At 39.9% G+C, this 18414-nt stretch overlaps 1 protein-coding gene across 2 annotated transcripts; it reads right to left on the bottom strand.

Moving 5' to 3' along the window:
• Positions 1 to 4658: 4658 nt before the first annotated feature.
• Positions 4659 to 7767, bottom strand: LOC143560881 (uncharacterized). 2 transcript variants are annotated; one of them, XM_077049076.1, is made up of 4 exons: positions 7675 to 7767; positions 7049 to 7124; positions 6634 to 6957; positions 4659 to 6561 (listed from the first exon to the last, which is right to left on the bottom strand). In XM_077049076.1, the coding sequence occupies exon 4, from the start codon at positions 5978 to 5980 to the stop codon at positions 5252 to 5254; it is 729 nt and encodes a 242-aa protein (XP_076905191.1). In that variant the 5' UTR covers positions 5981 to 6561; positions 6634 to 6957; positions 7049 to 7124; positions 7675 to 7767; the 3' UTR covers positions 4659 to 5251. The 2 variants fall into 2 exon arrangements, with proteins under 2 accessions (XP_076905191.1, XP_076905190.1); XM_077049075.1 differs by lacking the exon at positions 7675 to 7767 and having other exon boundaries at positions 6634 to 7149.
• Between the last annotated feature and the right edge of the window lie 10647 nt (positions 7768 to 18414).

Here is an 18414-nt window from a genome sequence, read left to right as displayed (position 1 = left end):
TAAATATTTAAAAGAATTGTGCACACAGCAAAGGAGTCATAAGATTCCTAAACATATTGACTTTACCGATAATGTGAGTGCAATTCTTTCGGGTGCTCTTCCACCCAAGCTACAAGATCCGGGAACGCCTATTATACCCATTCAAGAGGGTGATTTTAAAATGACTCGGGCGCTTCTAGATCTTGGAGCTAGCATAAGTATTCTCCCGTGCAGTTTATATGACCAGTACGATTTTGGCCGCTTCGTGCGGCTGCCACTACGGTTGTCTTAGCTGACCAGAGGCCGAAACTGCCCTGAGGAATATTGACTGGCGTTATCGTCAAGGTGGAAGACTTTTACTTTCCAGTTGACTTTTTGGTCCTCGATTACGTTTCGGGTGAAAGGACCAAACAACCTACGGTTATCCTCGGTAGACCATTTTTAGCTACCGCTAATGCCAACATTAATTGTAGAAATGGTACTGTTGACATGGCAGTCGGTAACCGTAAGCTGAGAATTAATGTTTTCACACGTGGAAATAATTCTCCGGTCGATGACAAGTGCTTCATGGCTGATGTCATTGACGAGTGCATCCCGCTATATGACTCTGTCGTCAGCTCGGATGGCACAGCGGAGACTTGTTTTATGTTTGACAGGTTACAGGTGGAAACAGACAAGTTGCTGGAAGAGGAAGAAAAACAAATGGAGATCGCAGCTGTGCGAGGAGACCGTCCACCATGGTCAGTTCAGGTGGAACCGCTTCCCGAGAAGATTGATACCGGGTTGAAACCGTCAATGCTGGAAGCACCAAAAGTCGAGCTGAAAGCGCTCCCAAAGCATTTAAAATATGCTTTTCTTGGTAAGAATAATACATTGCCAGTTATTATAGCTTCTAACTTATCTGTTGAACAGGAAAATGCTTTGATGGAGGTGCTGGTTGCGAATTAAGAAGCAATCGGGTGGACGATAGCGGATTTGAAGGGAATCAGTCCTTCAATTGTGATGCACAAAATTTTAACAGATCCGGCTGTCAAACCCACACACGATGCTCAGCGGAGGTTGAAACCGAACATGAGGGAAGTGGTGAAGAAGGAGGTGCTGAAATGGTTAGATGTTGGCATTATCTTTGCCATATCAGACAGCACGTGGGTGAGCCCGACACAGACAGTACCGAAAAAGGTGGGCATCCAAGTCGTCAAGGATAACTCAGGTAACGAGGTCGCCACCCGGCCGGTAACCGGGTGGCGCATTTGTATTGATTATCGTAAACTGAACGCGACAACATCAAAAGATCACTTTCCGCTTCCGTTTATTGATCAAATTGTCGAAAAGCTATCTGGTCAAAAATTGTATTGCTTTTTAGATGGGTATTCCGGGTATAACCAGATAGCTATTCATCCTGAAGATCAGGAAAAGACTACATTTACGTGCCCGTACGGCACATTCGCGTTTAGGCGAATGCCATTCGGGTTATGTAACGCCCCCGCCACCTTTCAGAGGTGCATGATGAGTATCTTTTCAGATATGGTGGGGGAGTCTTTGGAAATTTTCATGGATGATTTTTCGATTTTCGGCACATCTTTCGAGTCATGTTTAAACCAACTCGAAAGAGTTTTAAAAAGATGTGTCGAAACGAACTTGGTTCTTAGTTGGGAAAAGAGCCATTTCATGGTCCAAGAGGGAATTGTATTGGGCCATGTTGTTTCGAGTCGTGGGATCGAGGTGGAGCGGGCTAAGGTTCAAGTCATTTCCACTTTACCTCATCCCACCAATGTCAAGGGCATTAGATCATTTCTGGGGCATCCGGGTTTTATAGATGATTTATTAAGGGTTTTAGTGACATTACTAAACCCTTATGTAATTTATTACTTAAGGATGCTCCGTTTGATTTTAATGATGAATGTGCTAAGGCTTTTGACATTTTGAAATTGAAATTAGTGGAAGCCCCGATTTTGCAATCACCCAATTGGAGTTTACCTTTTGAAATAATGTGTGATGCAAGTGATTATGCAGTCGGGGCTGTTTTGGGTCAACGGTTCGACAAGAAACCCGTTTCTATATACTATGCGAGTAAAACCCTCTCGGATGCTCCATTAAATTATACCACAACCGAGAAGGAGTTACTAGCAGTAGTATATGCTCTAGATAAATTCCGGTCTTATATTTGGGGTAGTAAAGTTATTATATATTCTGACCATTCTGCTGTCAGGTACCTCATGGACAAAAAGGATGCAAAACCAAGGCTTATCAGATGGGTTTTGCTGTTGCAGGAATTTGATCTAGAGATTCTGGACAAGAAAGGGAGTGAGAATGTTGTTGTAGATCACTTGTCCCGAATTATGGTGGAAAATGAGGACACAGATGGGCCCATTAACGAGTCCTTCCCGGATGAGCATATTCTGGTAGTTTCACAAAATCCCTGGTTTGCTCATATTGTTAATTTTAAAGTTGCAGGTGATTTACCATAGCATTAGCCGAGGAGAAAGAAGAAACAGTTGATATCCCAAGCTAAACAGTACATTTGGGACAATCCGGATTTGTTTAAAATCGGTGCAGATCGGATGATCGGACGATGCATACCCGAGGGGGATGTCAGAGCGGTGTTAGAACACGCACATTCGTCTGCGTGTGGTGGTCATTCTAGTGGCCAGAAAACTGCTCGAAAAGTTTTAACGAGTGGTTTCTTCTGGCCATCCTTGTTTAAGGATGCTCACGAGTTTGCGACACACTGTTTGAAGTGTCAACAACTCGGGAGTATTTCAAAGAGGGACGAGATGCCCTTGGACCCGATCCTTGTTGTTGATATTTTTTATGTTTGGGAGATCGATTCATTGGCCCGTTTCCTAATTCGCATGGTAATCTGTATATCCTAGTGGCCGTTGATTATGTGTCTAAATGGGTCGAGGCAATAGCCACTAGGACAAACGATCATACAGTCGTTTGCAATTTCGTTCAAAGTAATATTTTCTCGAGATTTGGAGTCCCCCGAACTATCATAAGTGATGGGGGGGTCTCATTTTAAGAATTTTAAATTCGGGAAATTGCTTAAGCGATACGGTGTTGATCACAGAATAGCAACACCTTACCATCCACAAACAAGTGGGCAAGTGGAGGTTTCTAATAGGCAAATTAAACAAATTTTGCAGAAAACCGTTCGGGCGGACTGAAAAGATTGGTCAACTAAGTTGACTGATGCTCTATGGGCCTAACGAACTGCTTATAAAACGCCAATTGGAACCACCCCTTATAGACTTGTGTATGGAAAGGATTGCCATTTACCAGTTGAAATTGCACAAAGAGTGTTTTGGGCTACTAAACAGGTTAATATGGATTATGATGATGCAGGTAAAGCGAGGAAATTGGCTTTGTGTGAGATCGAGGAGTTGAGAGATGAGGCATACGATTGCGCGTCCGCTTAGAAGGCAAAGATGAAGAAAGTTCATGATGCTAATATCCGGTTGAAGAATTTTGAAGTTGGTCAACGAGTATGGTTGTACAACACGAGAATGAAACTCTTCCCGGGCAAGCTAAGAAGTAAGTGGACGGGCCCGTACTCGATTGTAAAAGTCGGGAATCATGGTCAGTACGAGATTGAATATTTTGATGATCATTTGAGACAAGTGGTAAATGGCTATAGACTGAAGCCAAATTCGGAGATGAAGGACATACACGAGCTGGATGAGGAATCGGTGAATTTTATTGTAACTTCACCGTTTTATGAAGATAACTGAGTTCGAGACATTGTCAAGCTGTAGACTTTAAATTCAGCGCTTACGGGAGGCAACCCGGGGTCGGTAAGTGTCTTTCCAGTTTATTTTTATTTTATTGAGTCTTGTACTTAGTGTCGTCTCGAGTTTTGTACAGTAAACGCCAAGTATGGGGAAGCTTGTTAAAGAATGGGAAATTAGAGGAATTGGGTAAGCATTGGTGTAGTATACGTCACTCCAGGTATGTAAAGGTATTTTCGGTTTTGAACATGTCCAGGGTGATGTCGGGATGCCAAAACAGGTGCGTTTTCAAAAAATTTGAATCCTGATTTCTGAACCCATCGTGGTACGCGATGGGCATGGCATCACACCCCATAGCGGTACGCTATGGGGTTAAAACCCTAATTTTTCCATTTGGGCGGCGGTACGCGCTCCCACCCCCTTGTAACCCATCGGTACCGCGATGGGTCTCGGAGCTCCGTCTAACCCGGTGGTTTATAAACCGTTCTTCTTTCTTTCTTTCTTTCTTCTTCGTCTGTTCCTCTTCTTCTCTCTCTTTTCTTTCTCCGGCGAACTCACATCATCATCACCATCCATCCATCCATCCACACCATCACTCACTCTCACCACCGCTGTCGTCACCACCACTTCCATCCCCGACCGCCGTCGCTGACCCACCACAACCACCACTGTCCAGTCACCACCCTCACCATCACGAACCACCACCGCAACCCACCCTGCTATGTACAAAAATGGTCGTCAACTTGCTGGAATGTTTTATTTAATGAAAGAGCCTAAGCTACTAGGCATGTCGGACTATTTGTACCATGGTTCAGATCACTTTGTTCTGCATAGCAGTTTCAAATTTGTATGTTACGTTTATAATCAAATTTTGCATGATCCTAGACGTTTTAAGATATTGACCCATATAAATAGTTGGCAAGTAATAAAATCAAAATTTATGTGTTAAAGATGTGAAATCTACCCCTGCTAAGAAACATATCACGTGTGGATGGACCGCCGATACGTGTTAAAGATTCTTTTCGATAAAATCTTGGTCTTTCAGCTTTCATTTCCACATCCTCGGTGTCAAATCTATCTTTTTGTTCTTCCCTGTAAGAGAATTTTAGGGCAGTGAAGTTTCTGGTCTTGGTAAAATTATTAGAATTTGTTCTATGGTTTTCAGGTAAAACATCCCATCCAGATACATTCATTTTCCACTCGTTTGATTGGCTTGCAGCATGTTGTTGCACACTATCTTGTCTTCCAGTCTTCTCTTGATCAAATATCATCTCATTCGGTCCTGAATCAGATAATGCTTCATCAACCATGTGAAGTTTCTTAACCGCACCAGGTGTTAAATCTGCTTCTTTCCCGGGTCTGAATTCATCAGGTTCGTTTATTGGAGGATTTTCTTGTACATTTTGAGAATTAGTTTCATTGGCATCTTGAATGTTGTTTATATCACAGTCATTTTGACCCTTAGTTAACACGTATCCTTTCCAAGAATTTATAGCAGTGTCCCTTAGCTCTCCATCTTCATATTGAGAATCAACACCCTCGTCTCATTTATTAGCTCCACTACCTGCTCTATAACCACTCTGAGAATTACCATAACCAAAACTTTTGTCTCCATCAGAACGAGAAGCATCATGCATGATTTCCTTGTTGACCGAAGTGCTTGTTAACTCCATTTTCACCATACCTTCAACTTTATTTTGGTTGCTAGTTAACTCCATTTTTGTCATATCTTTATCATCAATTTTGTCAGAACTAACACCACTTTGAAAAAGTCCATTTCCCATACACGATGATGTGTTAAATGAAAACTCATGTTTAGTGGCGGGACTGACACTTTCTTTAGAAGCACGCGAGTTAAAACAATGGTCAAAACCGGGGGGTATAGAATAGTCCATTGACAACTTGGTGTTGACCGCCTCTGTAATGCTAAAGCCACTTGAACGTTGACCAGAGAGGTTAGCCCACTTTGAAACAGTATCATGAGTTGGGTTCTCTAAGGCTAGGGTTCTAGTAACAGGAATGTCATCACTAGCACTATTTGTAGGCTTATCGTGTATAGACTCGGTTTTCACAGCCACAACTTTCTTAGTAATTTCAAATTCATGAGTCAATGGTTCATGTTTTCCGGCCATTAACTCCTTGCTTTCATGAGACAAGTTTTTCAACTCAACAGGTAACTTTTCAGAGTTGTTGACAGATGTTGCGTTGTCATTTGCAGCATCTGATGCAGGGATTTCATGCTCGTTAACAGATGGTTCTTCCCATGCATCCATGACGGTGTTTAAATCCCAGCTAAATCTGACATCTCTTGCGGGAGATTTCTGTATGTTTGGTTGTTGATCTATTTTGTTGAATGTTGATTCCGAAGGGACTTGTGAAGAAGAATCATTCAATGTTGATTCCTCAACTTTAAAGGGTGTTGCTGACGTTGTTGATGTATGGTTATCGGGTTCTTTTTTCACATTGTTTTCAGTAGACTCAACATCTTTTGGAATGGGTTGATTCACAGATGACAGAACTTTAGACCTTTCGCAACGATTGATTTCACCTCCCAAACTGTTACTACAAGCGGCAGCAGCAAGTATAGATATGCCAGAAAAGTCATCATCTTTCACCAACTTGTTTTGATCCAGTTTATGATCTTTCTCCCGCTTTCACACTTTTCAGTAACTGCTCCTGATGTAGCTAAAATTGAATTTAATTTGGGACTTGTTTCATGTCTTTCTGCACCCTCCAATGGTGGATTAGTGATGTTATGTGTCGGAGATGATGACTTGAATAAAAATCTCCTTTTCTTGATTGGAATGTGTTCAGATTTCTCACTGAAACGACACTCAAGAACCGATACTCCCAACTGCAGATTTCACAAAAACACATTAGAATCAATGATTTAGGCAAAGGTAACCAGTATGCCATTAAACATTACCGTCTCTGATTCAGAAACAGGCATTTCTAGATCTGTTGAATCGTCAGTTAGCAATCTCCCGCAGGCTAAATTAACTGTATTTGAAGTTGACTTTCGAGGTCTCCTTTATGAGCTTCTACACCCTTTTGAAATCTTTGTCCAAGTGAAGTCCGGATTAATTAAACTAGTGAGTTCCAAAACTGTTGTAAGCAGACAACTTGAAGAACTTTTCACATCAATCGTAGGTCTTCCACCACAGTTTTTGCAAGATACGATTCTTCCACCGCGTCTTTTTCTTGATTTGTTAGTAGAGGTTGAACCCCTAGTGCAGGTGCACAAATGAATCTGCAAGGCCAGAAACAGTAACCTCCATCAAAACGTCATATGACCAATGTCACAACACAATATTCAAGTGACTTCAAGTTTCAACTCCCACCATTAGATGTGACACCTCATCGTGTGTCGCTGAAGATTACAAAAGCTTTCAAAACCCAAGATATTGTATTCAAAGTCTGCAAATAAATCAAACATATTTATGTTCAGATATCGACCTAATCGATCAACTTTATCTACACAAACAAATGACATTGCAAATCAAATACAAAGCATTAGACACAAGATTCCAAAGCCCTAACCGGCCCGTAACCGTTGCCACTTGAGGAAATCTTCTCAAATAATGAACATCTAAATAGATCTCAAATCCAATGAAGATTAACCACATATCCGGAAAATCGATCTAAACAAGACATAGCAGATCTATTATAATTATACCAAACCAAACCGCAGACGAACGAGTTCATCAATATTCCAAAATGAGTAATCACAACACGGCGAGTCCACTTAGCCAAAGTAGTCACATATAATGCCGCCGCAATAATCACTCTCGGATCGAAAAAACCATCAAATCCGTCAAGTCTCAACAGATTTTGAAGCAATAAACTTCCGGTCTATCAAATCAAACCGATCTAACACGCCGCCGTGCCGTTGAATCTCAACAACACATATTAAAATGTAACAAATAGACAAAAGCAAGCAAGCAAGCAGACTTAGGGTTTCAAATACCTGATGAAAGAATAAACATCCACACCAAAACTTTAAACACTCCAAATGTTGGCGGCGACTATTGACTCAATACTTTCTCTCACTAAAACATTTTATCTCTCACTGCACATACATACAGCAGCAAGCATATGTGTATAATAATAATAATAATAATAATAAATCGATCTGCTAAACGATTATATTCCACACATTAGAGAAAATATTGATCCTTTTATATATAATACAAACCAAACTACATCTGGATAATGGGTAAGCGAGCAACAAGCTGCGCCGCTATCCCCTTTTGAATCGCAAAGCCTATTCTACTAAATATAAATCCTTGGTTCCTCGGGCTCTGCGAGTCACTGTGGACCACCTTCTGCACCCGCTCCAAGAAGCGAACCGCCTCGGGAGCTAGGGATCCAAAAGTGTCGAAGGCAAATATAATGAACACGTGCTGATTCTCCAAACACTATGTCTCATGCTTAGCAACCTTCCTATACTCCGCTCTCAAAACCGCCTGTCCCGGTACGAAGCCACTGTCTCTCAGCCCCACCAACGGGGACACCCCAGTGAGGTCAACACACGCATGCTTACCCCCTGCCCAGCCAAACACAAGAACATCCGCAGGACGCAGGGTAGATCTTCCCTCACGCGGATCAGTCAAAAAGTTAACAGGTGCCTCTTTCTTGGCTGAGATCCCGGCACGTCTAAGCACATCCCATAACACATCTCTAACCCAGTCATGACGATACTTGAATTCCGGCAATTCCTTACAGTGAAGGGCATGCTCACCGAATCTATCCAAACAAGCTTTTTTACAAATGGGGCATAATTCATCTGGAGGGAAAAGGGAAATCATAAGCCGGTATTTAAGGATGGCTCTGTATTCAACTGCCGACATCCATTGCCCAAGACCTTCAATGGGCACAACAGTCAAAAAATCCTGGGCATGTGCCCCCTTGAGACAAGCTAAAACTGCCTTTTGTCTCGGGGTCATATCGAATCGCTCCTCCAAATCATGTACGTGTTTACCATAAAGAGCACTCGCCAAGGTTTGTTGAGGTTTCTTGGGGGCGGTCTCCTTATCAGTAAAACCGCCTATATCAAGGTTCGAGAGAGTTGTTCCAATATTACCAAGTGCAAAAGAGTAGTCAGGATCTACCCCCGTAACACCAGCGTTTCGCAGGACGTGGTCCTGCAATTTCCACGACTGAGACCTGGAAGCCACAAATGCATATGCGGAGACATCCTCAGCCGAGAAAATTCCTAAGCCTCCGCAACGCATAGGGAAGGAAGCCAACCTCCACTGGAGGTCCCCAAAATGCGGTCCTCCACACACAACAATATCTTCAATTGCCCCCCGCAGGCCCGCATCAAAGATGGACACAGCCTCTTTGACATGTTCAGGTTGACAGGTCCGAAGCCCAAACACTAACTTAGCAACCCCCATGCACGAGCGTAACAAAAGAAGCTCACTTTGGGGGTCCCTCAGGTCCGGCAGGCGTTTCATAAGTTCAACCGCCCTCAAAGCTCTTTTAGTTGCCAAAGACCGAATAAACCCTGCATCCCGACTAACCGCTCCCCCCAAGAGTTTAACTCCCATCGCAGGTCTGCTAATCTCTCCAAGGAATAAACCCGACACTTTCTTCGAATCATCACATGACGGCCAAAAAACCTCTGTTTTTCGAATATTAAGCCTGAGCCCTAGAGACGCCCCCTCTGAGCGAATAATGCCCAACGCTCTAGCGACCTCCTCAACCTTACCAATAATAGTGCCATCGTCTAAATACCAAGCATGGAAGGGCAAGGAACAGGTCCCATGCACCCTAAGGATGAGCAGATGAAGGACCAACGCAAAAAGAAGAGGGCCAAGGGGGTCCCCTTGCTGCACCCCAGTAAAAGCCCCGATATGAGTATCCCCCACATATAAACGGGCGGGACGGGCATATAAAAACTGGACCCATGGGAAGATGGATGGACATATGCAGCTAATTTCCCTGAGAAGGGTCGTCCGATCCACCTCGTTGAAGGCGTTAGAAAAATCAACAGTGAGCATAGCCAGTGACCCGTCAGAATGAAACGCGCTCAAAAATATGTTAGCACTATGCAATACCGCTTCTGCCCCATTAGGGATCCCAACCCCGAATTGGAAATCCCCTAGATAAGCAGCCACCTTTTTCCCTATTTTACGCATAGCGACTTTCGACACCAATCTTCTCCAAATGGCCCCCACTGCGATGGGTCTAATTCCATTGTCAGGCTTCAACAGGGGGGTCAACGGTGCCGAAGCAATGAACTCCGCTAGAACTTTTGGACAAAGCCCCCCAAGCCACAAGTTGACAACATCAGTGATGGCCTATAAGAGCCCGAAGGCGGTCGGAGACCCCCGGCCACAGAAAGCGTCTAAAATATGTTGGGCCCGCAAACCATCCCTCCCACAAGATGTACCTTTCGGGAAGGTTTTAATACATTCCAACACACAATCACCGTCCACCTGCAAGGCTGGTTCCGATGGCACGACGGAGGGCATGGTCGGGGGGTCCACCACAGGATGTTTATCAATCAATGCTCTCAAAGTATCCCCCCCGGCAGGCGCGACCCCAGATGAACACAGGACTTTGATCGTCGCTGTGTAATGGCCGTCCGCTACCTTCCGGAGGCACTGCTTGATATTGCCCCCTCCCTCTTCTTTATGTTGGCAATCCCACATCACTGGAAGTTCAAGGAGCGGTAGCACCAACTCTTCTAAACCTGCCCCATCTTTCCAAACAGCCAAAGCCCGCATAATGGAGCTACATTGAAGCGATTTCCTGTTACCCGGACCTTTGTTCTTGCCTAGTAGCCGGTTTGACAACACGTAACGTGCAACGAGGCAACAACAAAAGTTTAACCCAAGCCTCAATAGACCTCGGGGCATCCACCACTTTACGGAGCCCCCTGACAAAGCCTGGGCAAAAGCCATGCGACACGCGGGCGGGATACTCTTGACAGTGGCAATAGGAATGGCGAGGACGCGCTCAAGGAGAGCGACATCTACCACAAACGTCTTAGACTGAGCACTCCCAAGTTCCACCTGCGAATCGCGGGGGTTGAGGGATCCCCACAATAAAATCAAAGTCGCCTCCTGCACGTGGGGTGCATTTAACAACTTCTTTTCCGTGCAGACAAGGCCTATTCAAGGCATGCAGGGCCATGCACTCCCCGCATAACCAGTTCTTAAGCAAGCGCAAGGTTTCGACAACGTCATTGTAGAGTTCCAAGGCCGAAGCAAGACGCTCCTTTAACTGATCTCTCCTTTCCTTTACATTAAAGTGATCCCGCTGAAAATGCATGAGTAACCTAGAGTACCCCTTGTATCCCGGGATACCATCTTTGCAAACATGAAAATTTTTAAAGGGGCAACGCCAAATCCCCGTGCCCGAGCTAGGACCGGGCTCTCCACCACAGGCCCTCATAAATCACTTAAGAAATTAAAACTTTTTTTCTTTTTGGAAACAAAGGAAATTAAAATAAAATTTGGTGTTGGCATTTAATCAAACACCTGGCGGGCATTACTAGCGAAACCTCCAAACTAATGCAATTCAAAACAAATCGCCTAGAAAATGAAATGCTAGAAGACCAAATAAGCAAAAACCGAGAATGGGTGATGACGGTGGCAAAATAAGGGTGGAGCAGTGAGGTGGAGATGGGGGGGGTAACGGCAGTGGCGGTGGTGGGTGAGAGGCGGAGACGGAAAGGAAGGGTTACGGTGGAGCTGTGAGGCGGAGATGAAAATTAGTTCCTGGCATTTTTGAAGCTTTGCTTCACTCGATTGGATTATGATATTTTGTAAATGAAATAGCATATGCCACTCTATTACGCGATCCCTTGCTTCGATTGATTGTGTGTGACTGGGTGTATTTACACCGCACAACTATATATATATATATATATATATATTCAGATGTATGTGCCACCACCAATTTCTGTCATGTTTCTTGACGACTTTGCCCTTGGTTTAAGTGGTTGTTTTACGTTATGCCCTTTGAGAGATTCCCAACTCTTGTGAGAGTGGCGTGTTTAGTTTAGTCTCCTTGTTAAAAGTCAACCGACACCAATTATGAGAAGGCTAATTAAAGCTAAAATAATATGGTGGTGGATTTAGTTCTATATTGCTATTAATGTTTTTTTTTTTTCATTTATTCATTCATTTATTTTTGTTAATACTATGAAAAGATCATTGATTGATTTATGTGATAGATATAAATTCATAGGAAACTATCGGAAAATCATGTTTGTCATTATGTGATACACGCCATACATACAAGGGCGTGCTCGAAAATGTCCCGGGGCGAGTAAGAAATATAACCCTTAAATTGCAACACAGGTATCTTGGCTTGATGTAGATGCTTCATTAAACACTTTATTGATTTAACCATGCTTATTCAGTGACTATGATGACTAATCAAGTGTTTATGAACATGTAGCATCAATGATGATAAACTAACTAATTAAATTTATGTCACATTAGACTAATTTAGTCATTATCAAAACAATTAAAATTGATTAAGGTTTAACCATTGTTTTTCCAACTATCTTCTCCTTTTCTATAACGACGAAGCAATATAAGAAGACATGATATAACGTGATATGAACTATTTCGAATTTACCACAATAATAACTATATTAACAATACCACATATCTTGATCATTGTTTTCATCATTATGTCACGTAAACAAAGGTCCTCGTGTCCACTCTATTCAGTCTCTCCCTTTTATATCTTCATATTTCATATGCTTCAAGTGTCTTCATGTTGAACTTCATATCCCCCCACCTCTCCCTCGAGTTAGTTAAAAGATGAAAGAAGCTCCTCTTTAATGAGGGAAGTTTTATTAGGATTATATAAGTTGAGTCTAAAGTTACAAGATTATTGTTCCAGGTCTTACGCCCCCTTAACCAAGTGAGCTACACGGTGGGACAAAAGGATTACATATACAAGATTACAAGATTAGGATTATTATAATAAGGATTACATATACAAGGCTTTGTGGTTAATTATGGTATATTATTAACAAACCACCTCACAAAATCACAAAAGAAACCCTTGTCACGATCGCTTTAGCCATCGTCACTCCTCTCTCTTTTGTTCGAAGCAAACAATGAGGAAGTTGAGACCAAGAGATCTCGGCCTTGGTGCTCCGATCTTACACGATACAAACCAAACAGGGTTCGGGTTTTTGTGTTCTTTTGTGTGAATTAGCATCACTCAAGAGTTCAATGGTTGTGACATATCTTTAGTCAATCATCCACCAACATCATCAAATTTAGTTTTATTAGTCAAGATCAATGTAACTGTAAATTTCTAATGAGCTTTTTTGATGTAAATCAAAAACGATTTGCATGCCTTTTCCATCGTTTAAATATGTTAAAATGGATACACAAACCTCAACATTTTTAGCCTATAAAGACAACTAATTTCATGTATTTGAATCGACTATAAATTATGAAACGTTACTTAAAAATCAATTAAGACGACTTTAATGTAACAACATTCACATCCTATCCATCAAAATTTGTGAGTGTGCCTTTATAATATAGGGAATGGTTTAGAGTGTTGTGAAAGGGGAAGAAAGAAAATGCATTGATTTTTTTATATATATATTTTTTAGTGTAATTTTGAATTTGAAGATACGTGAATTGATTGTGAATGCTCTAATCTTGTTTATATTTGGATGATACCTTAATTAATAAATTGTTAAACTTGTAAATTATTTTTTCGATGTCTGTATCTTATATTTTATCTTTTTTTTCGCTTGATTTTATAGGATGAGAACACAAAAATGCTAAATTTATGAATTTACTTTAAAAACAAATTTGATGAGATATTTGAAAGTTGAGGGTGGGCATTTATAACTTAAAGTTCAACTTGCATGCTTTAAAACGTCATTCAAGTAATCGTTAAACAGTACACGAAAATTACTTTAAAAATTTGGATTAAAAAAACATTTTTAAAGGATTTAAAAAACATTTTTATCTTATATAAAATAAAATGAGGTGTTTTGTTTTTTTGAAATTTAGAGTGGAATTGGTTGTGGTAGGTAAATTGTGACAACTGACAAATTATGTGGGATTAGAATATGAAATACACAAAAACGGTACATTCCAAACGTGTTTGGTTAGCAAACTTTGTTATAATTGGAATATGAATCTCAATACTATCATGTTTGGTTAAGAATGAATTCACTTAAACCTAAGAAAAGTACTTTGACTATTCTTTTAAATTGTAAATGATTTGAAGTATCGACTCTCTTGGCGCCGTCTTCACCATTGCAACTCCACCATACGCAATCTGCGTGACTAACTCTGTGGATTACATAAATTATAATGTTACACTGGATTTTTCTATATGAAAAGTAAGTAATTTGAAGAATGGCATTATTGTAATTCACAAAAGATTAGTCATGTTGGCATATGCAACAAGGTATTGTGACCACACTTTTGAGTTCTATATAGACGATAATTGATAACTCAAATGTAACTTTCGTTATCTACATTGGTCCATAAAAGACGCATATATGTCATTTTCAAACAAATAAGTCTCAAGTCAATTAGAATACAAAACCCATTAATTAATTATTATAAATAAGTTGAATTTTCTAGGGTCCAAAAACACCTATCTTTGATATTTTCAAAATTCTTTTTCACAATTTCTACTTCGTTTCTTTTTAAAGTTTTATTTATAACCTGAGACATAAAAGTCAAAAAGTATATATTTGGTTGGTTATTTACATTCAATCCATATGAGACACTACAAATATAAAAATTGTATTTAAGTGTAATTACGTTTTCCTCCCTTTAAACATAGGGCCTTTGAGTTGGGTTGAGTACTTCCCATTCACTTAGAACCTAGAAGTATATTGGAGTTGGTGATTAGTGTTCATGTTAGACCGTTTCCCTATTTTAATGCAAAGAGGATGTATGGACTTGGGTAGCCGGTAACTCGGGCTTGCCTTAGAGGAATGTTGTCTTCTACCGATTCTTTAGTATACTGTGTTAGGACCTTTTTAGATTCAAGTAGCTTTCAATTGAAATGTCATGTTTCATCTGAAGCCCTCTTAAGAAGAAGTTACCCTTAACTCCAAATCGGTGGAAAGAGGATCTTTATCCCCTCAACTTTATTAGGTGCTTTGCAGTTTTAATTCTGAAATCACTTATCATGTGTTGTGAGCAGGACTTCTATAGAGCGACATCCATTTTTGAGATTTTGAAGGAAGCGATTGATGCCCCTATCTTTAAGGATAGAAAAAAGTTCCTTGTAAAGATTACTTGTTCTATTCTTTGATTCCTGTGGAAGGCTAAAAAGAATTGTGTTTTTAAAAGGAAAAAAAAGCGTTGATCTCAAGAACGTTTGAAGATGTAAAAGTACATTTTTACCCATGTTGTCAAAGTTTCATTACTTAAGATGGTGTCTTTGATGCAGTTATGTTGGAAAACCGTACCCTTGGTCGAACAAAAAACACACGTTATGAATGAACTAGTCTGACTCGTTTTGATAACAAGAAAATATAAATGCACCCCAAACCTATTAATTCATGACCCTATTTATAGCTAAACAAACTTGATGAACAAGTAACGTAATCCTAAACCTATATTGACTAAAACTCTGTTTAAAATATAAAATAACGAACTAGATAAGCATATCTAATAAAACCCGATAATCACTGAAAGTTCAAAAACTATTATATCTAACTTATTTGTCTCTCTTTATCTCAATCGTTTTTCCTTCAAAATTATTAACTCACGTTTCCCACTTTAATTCTGAACTGGACCCAAACGATTAAATATAACAGTCACCCCTTAATCGTGTAATGTTCACAATGCACTGTTGGACCACCATCATCTTCTAAAAACCGACCATTGCCTCAACCTTAAACAGGTCCCTAACCTCCACCTCGTCAAGTCATAGGTCTTCACAGTTTGAACTCCAATTGCACTTTACTTTATGCTAAATTGATTCTAACCCTTCTTTGATTGTAAATTCACCACCTTGACACACTCTTCCTTGATATACACCCACGACTTATTAACCACCAATAAGACACAACCACCTGTTGTTCCATCACTAAACCTATGTTGTTTTTCTGTTCTTCCTTTTTTTTTTTTTTCTCTTATGTTGTTATTTCATCTCCACCACTAACATATGTTATTCATATCTCGTCACTCAATGATTTTTCTATACACTTGAATGTTTTATCCTCTTACCTGCTGACACGTGCTATTACTCATCTATGTAAAATTTTTTTACGGTTGTTGTCATACTAATAATAATTCACGTTTGTGTTCTCTCATTGCCTTCTTCTCTGTTCTGCCTCTCACGGTGTAATAGAATCAGGTAATAATCGTCTCTGTATTGCTCTCTCTCCATGTAACTCGATGGGGCCGGCCGCATCTCTCTCCGTCATATGACGACGGAGGTAGGCTTCCGTTTCTGAGGGAATTGCGATCTCTATGGTTTTAAATTGGAGGTGTGTTTCGTCTCCTGGCATCTATCATATGTAGCGCGTCCATATTATAATTGCGCTTTATATTATAATTTCTAGGGTTTTAAATTGGGGGTTTGTTTCCTTTTTTCTAATGGTTTGCTCGATTTTATGTTTTCTTAACAGAATCCAAGTTACTCAAGCTCACTGCATCCTCGGTATGTATTGTTATATCACGCAACACTCCCCCCTCACGCTTGACAAAGGACCGGCGGCGGTGTGCTAAGAGCCATCACGCGTGATGGGTGGCTTATCACGCGGTGCCCCGTCCGCCCTCATAGGTAAACTGCCAATATTTCCATCACATAAAAGAATGGTAGTGACTCGAAAGTACTCGGAAAAGAAAAAAAGAATACTAATATTATGATGTGTGAAAATGTATAATATAAATAAAGAACGAATCACAATTAAGCTTTAAATTTATAAAAACGAAAATCCTATAGAAACCACACAAAACCGGCAAGTGTACCGATCATAAATAGTATAGCATCAAGGAAGTCCGGATGTCGAACTCAAAGACACGTGAAAACGTTTATAATTAAGAAAACTCTAACCAAGACTTACCAAAATAATATTTATTTAATTTTTAAGATTTTATTTAACTACTTAAATTAATTTAACTAAACGAAAATGTTTGACAAAACACTTTTAGAAAACTTTGATTTAAATTCAATACGTAAAAACGTCTACCTAGGAATGAATCATGTTGAAAGAAATAACAAGACAACGGATTGAAAATATTCAAGACACCGGTTATAAAAGATGACACAACCAAAACTTGTTTAAGAAAGTCAAATTACCTCTCAGTCTCTCTAACAAACTTTAACTTATTTTAGTTGATTTTTAAAGAACAAACCGGAAAACAATTATTAACGTGTTCAAATATCGACTCTCCTCTCGATCTCCTCGACACACTATCCTAATGGAGACGAATACTACGCAACCAAGGATAGAGGAACAATTTAACTTAACCCAAATTAAACCAACTAATTGCACATAAACACTCAAACTTGACAAGACAAAAACCCGCTCTCGCGCGGTCTTAATTCTAACAAGTAAAAGCAATGAGACAATGTTACTTCTTATCACCTCCCGGTCTCAAAGAAGGTGTATTTTAACTGATTTTAGATGATTATATTACCCACTTATCCCTACGGTTGTACACCCCGCAAATAAACCCAAAACACCAAGTAAAGAGCTTAACAAGCAATCAATTAATCAAAACCGATTCAATTAACTAATGCAAGAGGATTATAAGTAATAACAAATAAAACACAGCCATCACACACAATCTAATTCATGGTTTAGTTAAACTTTACATTAATAATATAAGTCTTGAACATTAACAATCCATTAAACAAGTTAAAACTACTCAACAATCATCTATCCTAGGTAGAACAAGCAAGATTAGCCTAACATAGAGTTTGGACAGCCATGCATACTTAATAAAAACATCACAAACATCATCATAAAAATTATAAAACTCATTCAAGATCCAAACTCAATCAATTATAACTCAAACTATCAAACAATTGCAAAACAATTCAAATCAAAAGACCAAATCAAGATAGTTAGGGTTCTTGAACAATAATTAAAGTTTAAAGATGTATACTCAAGTTTTATGGCTGAGATTTGTGAGTGTCTGAAGCCCCTAGCTGCTGCCCAAGACTCCTTCTTCCTTCTCCAGCCGCCAAAGATCAGCAGCCGCCTTGCTTTCTTCCTTTTTTTCTTCTTTTTCCGCCGGCGGCTGAGTTCCGATCGGACAACTTTGGGCTAAGGGGGTTAGGGTTTTGATTTCGGGATTAATGAATAGATAATGGCTAGAAACATTATTAATTATCATAATATAATATAATATAATATAAGGCTTTTAACTTGTGGGCTTGGACCGGGCCTTGATTAAACTTTGAAACTTTGACACTTAAACCCTCCAAGTTCTCTTTTTCTTGTCTTTTTTCCACATCTTTCCATAACATACACAAAACATTTCAACTTTGTAAAACTTTGCACTTAACCCCCTAAACTTACATAAATTTGATATTAAATCATTAAAACATTATAAAATTGTAAGGAAATATAAGTGTGTTATTCAACACATCATATTACAACGTAATAGTGACTACATTCATACTAGCACCAGCATAACTTCTTTTTCTAAAACACCAAATTTTATAACACAAGGGCCAAAACAGACCCTAGCAGGGCCTAATTACAAAACAAAACATATTACAATACATG

This window comes from Bidens hawaiensis, unplaced genomic scaffold (genome assembly GCF_021521415.1).
Source record: "Bidens hawaiensis isolate Kalapana, Puna unplaced genomic scaffold, B.hawaiensis_p1.1 tig00020504_1, whole genome shotgun sequence".
In the NCBI taxonomy this organism is placed as follows: Eukaryota; Viridiplantae; Streptophyta; class Magnoliopsida; order Asterales; family Asteraceae; genus Bidens; species Bidens hawaiensis.
Note: the sequence above shows the minus strand (reverse complement) of the source record. Positions and strands in the feature narration are given on the sequence as shown.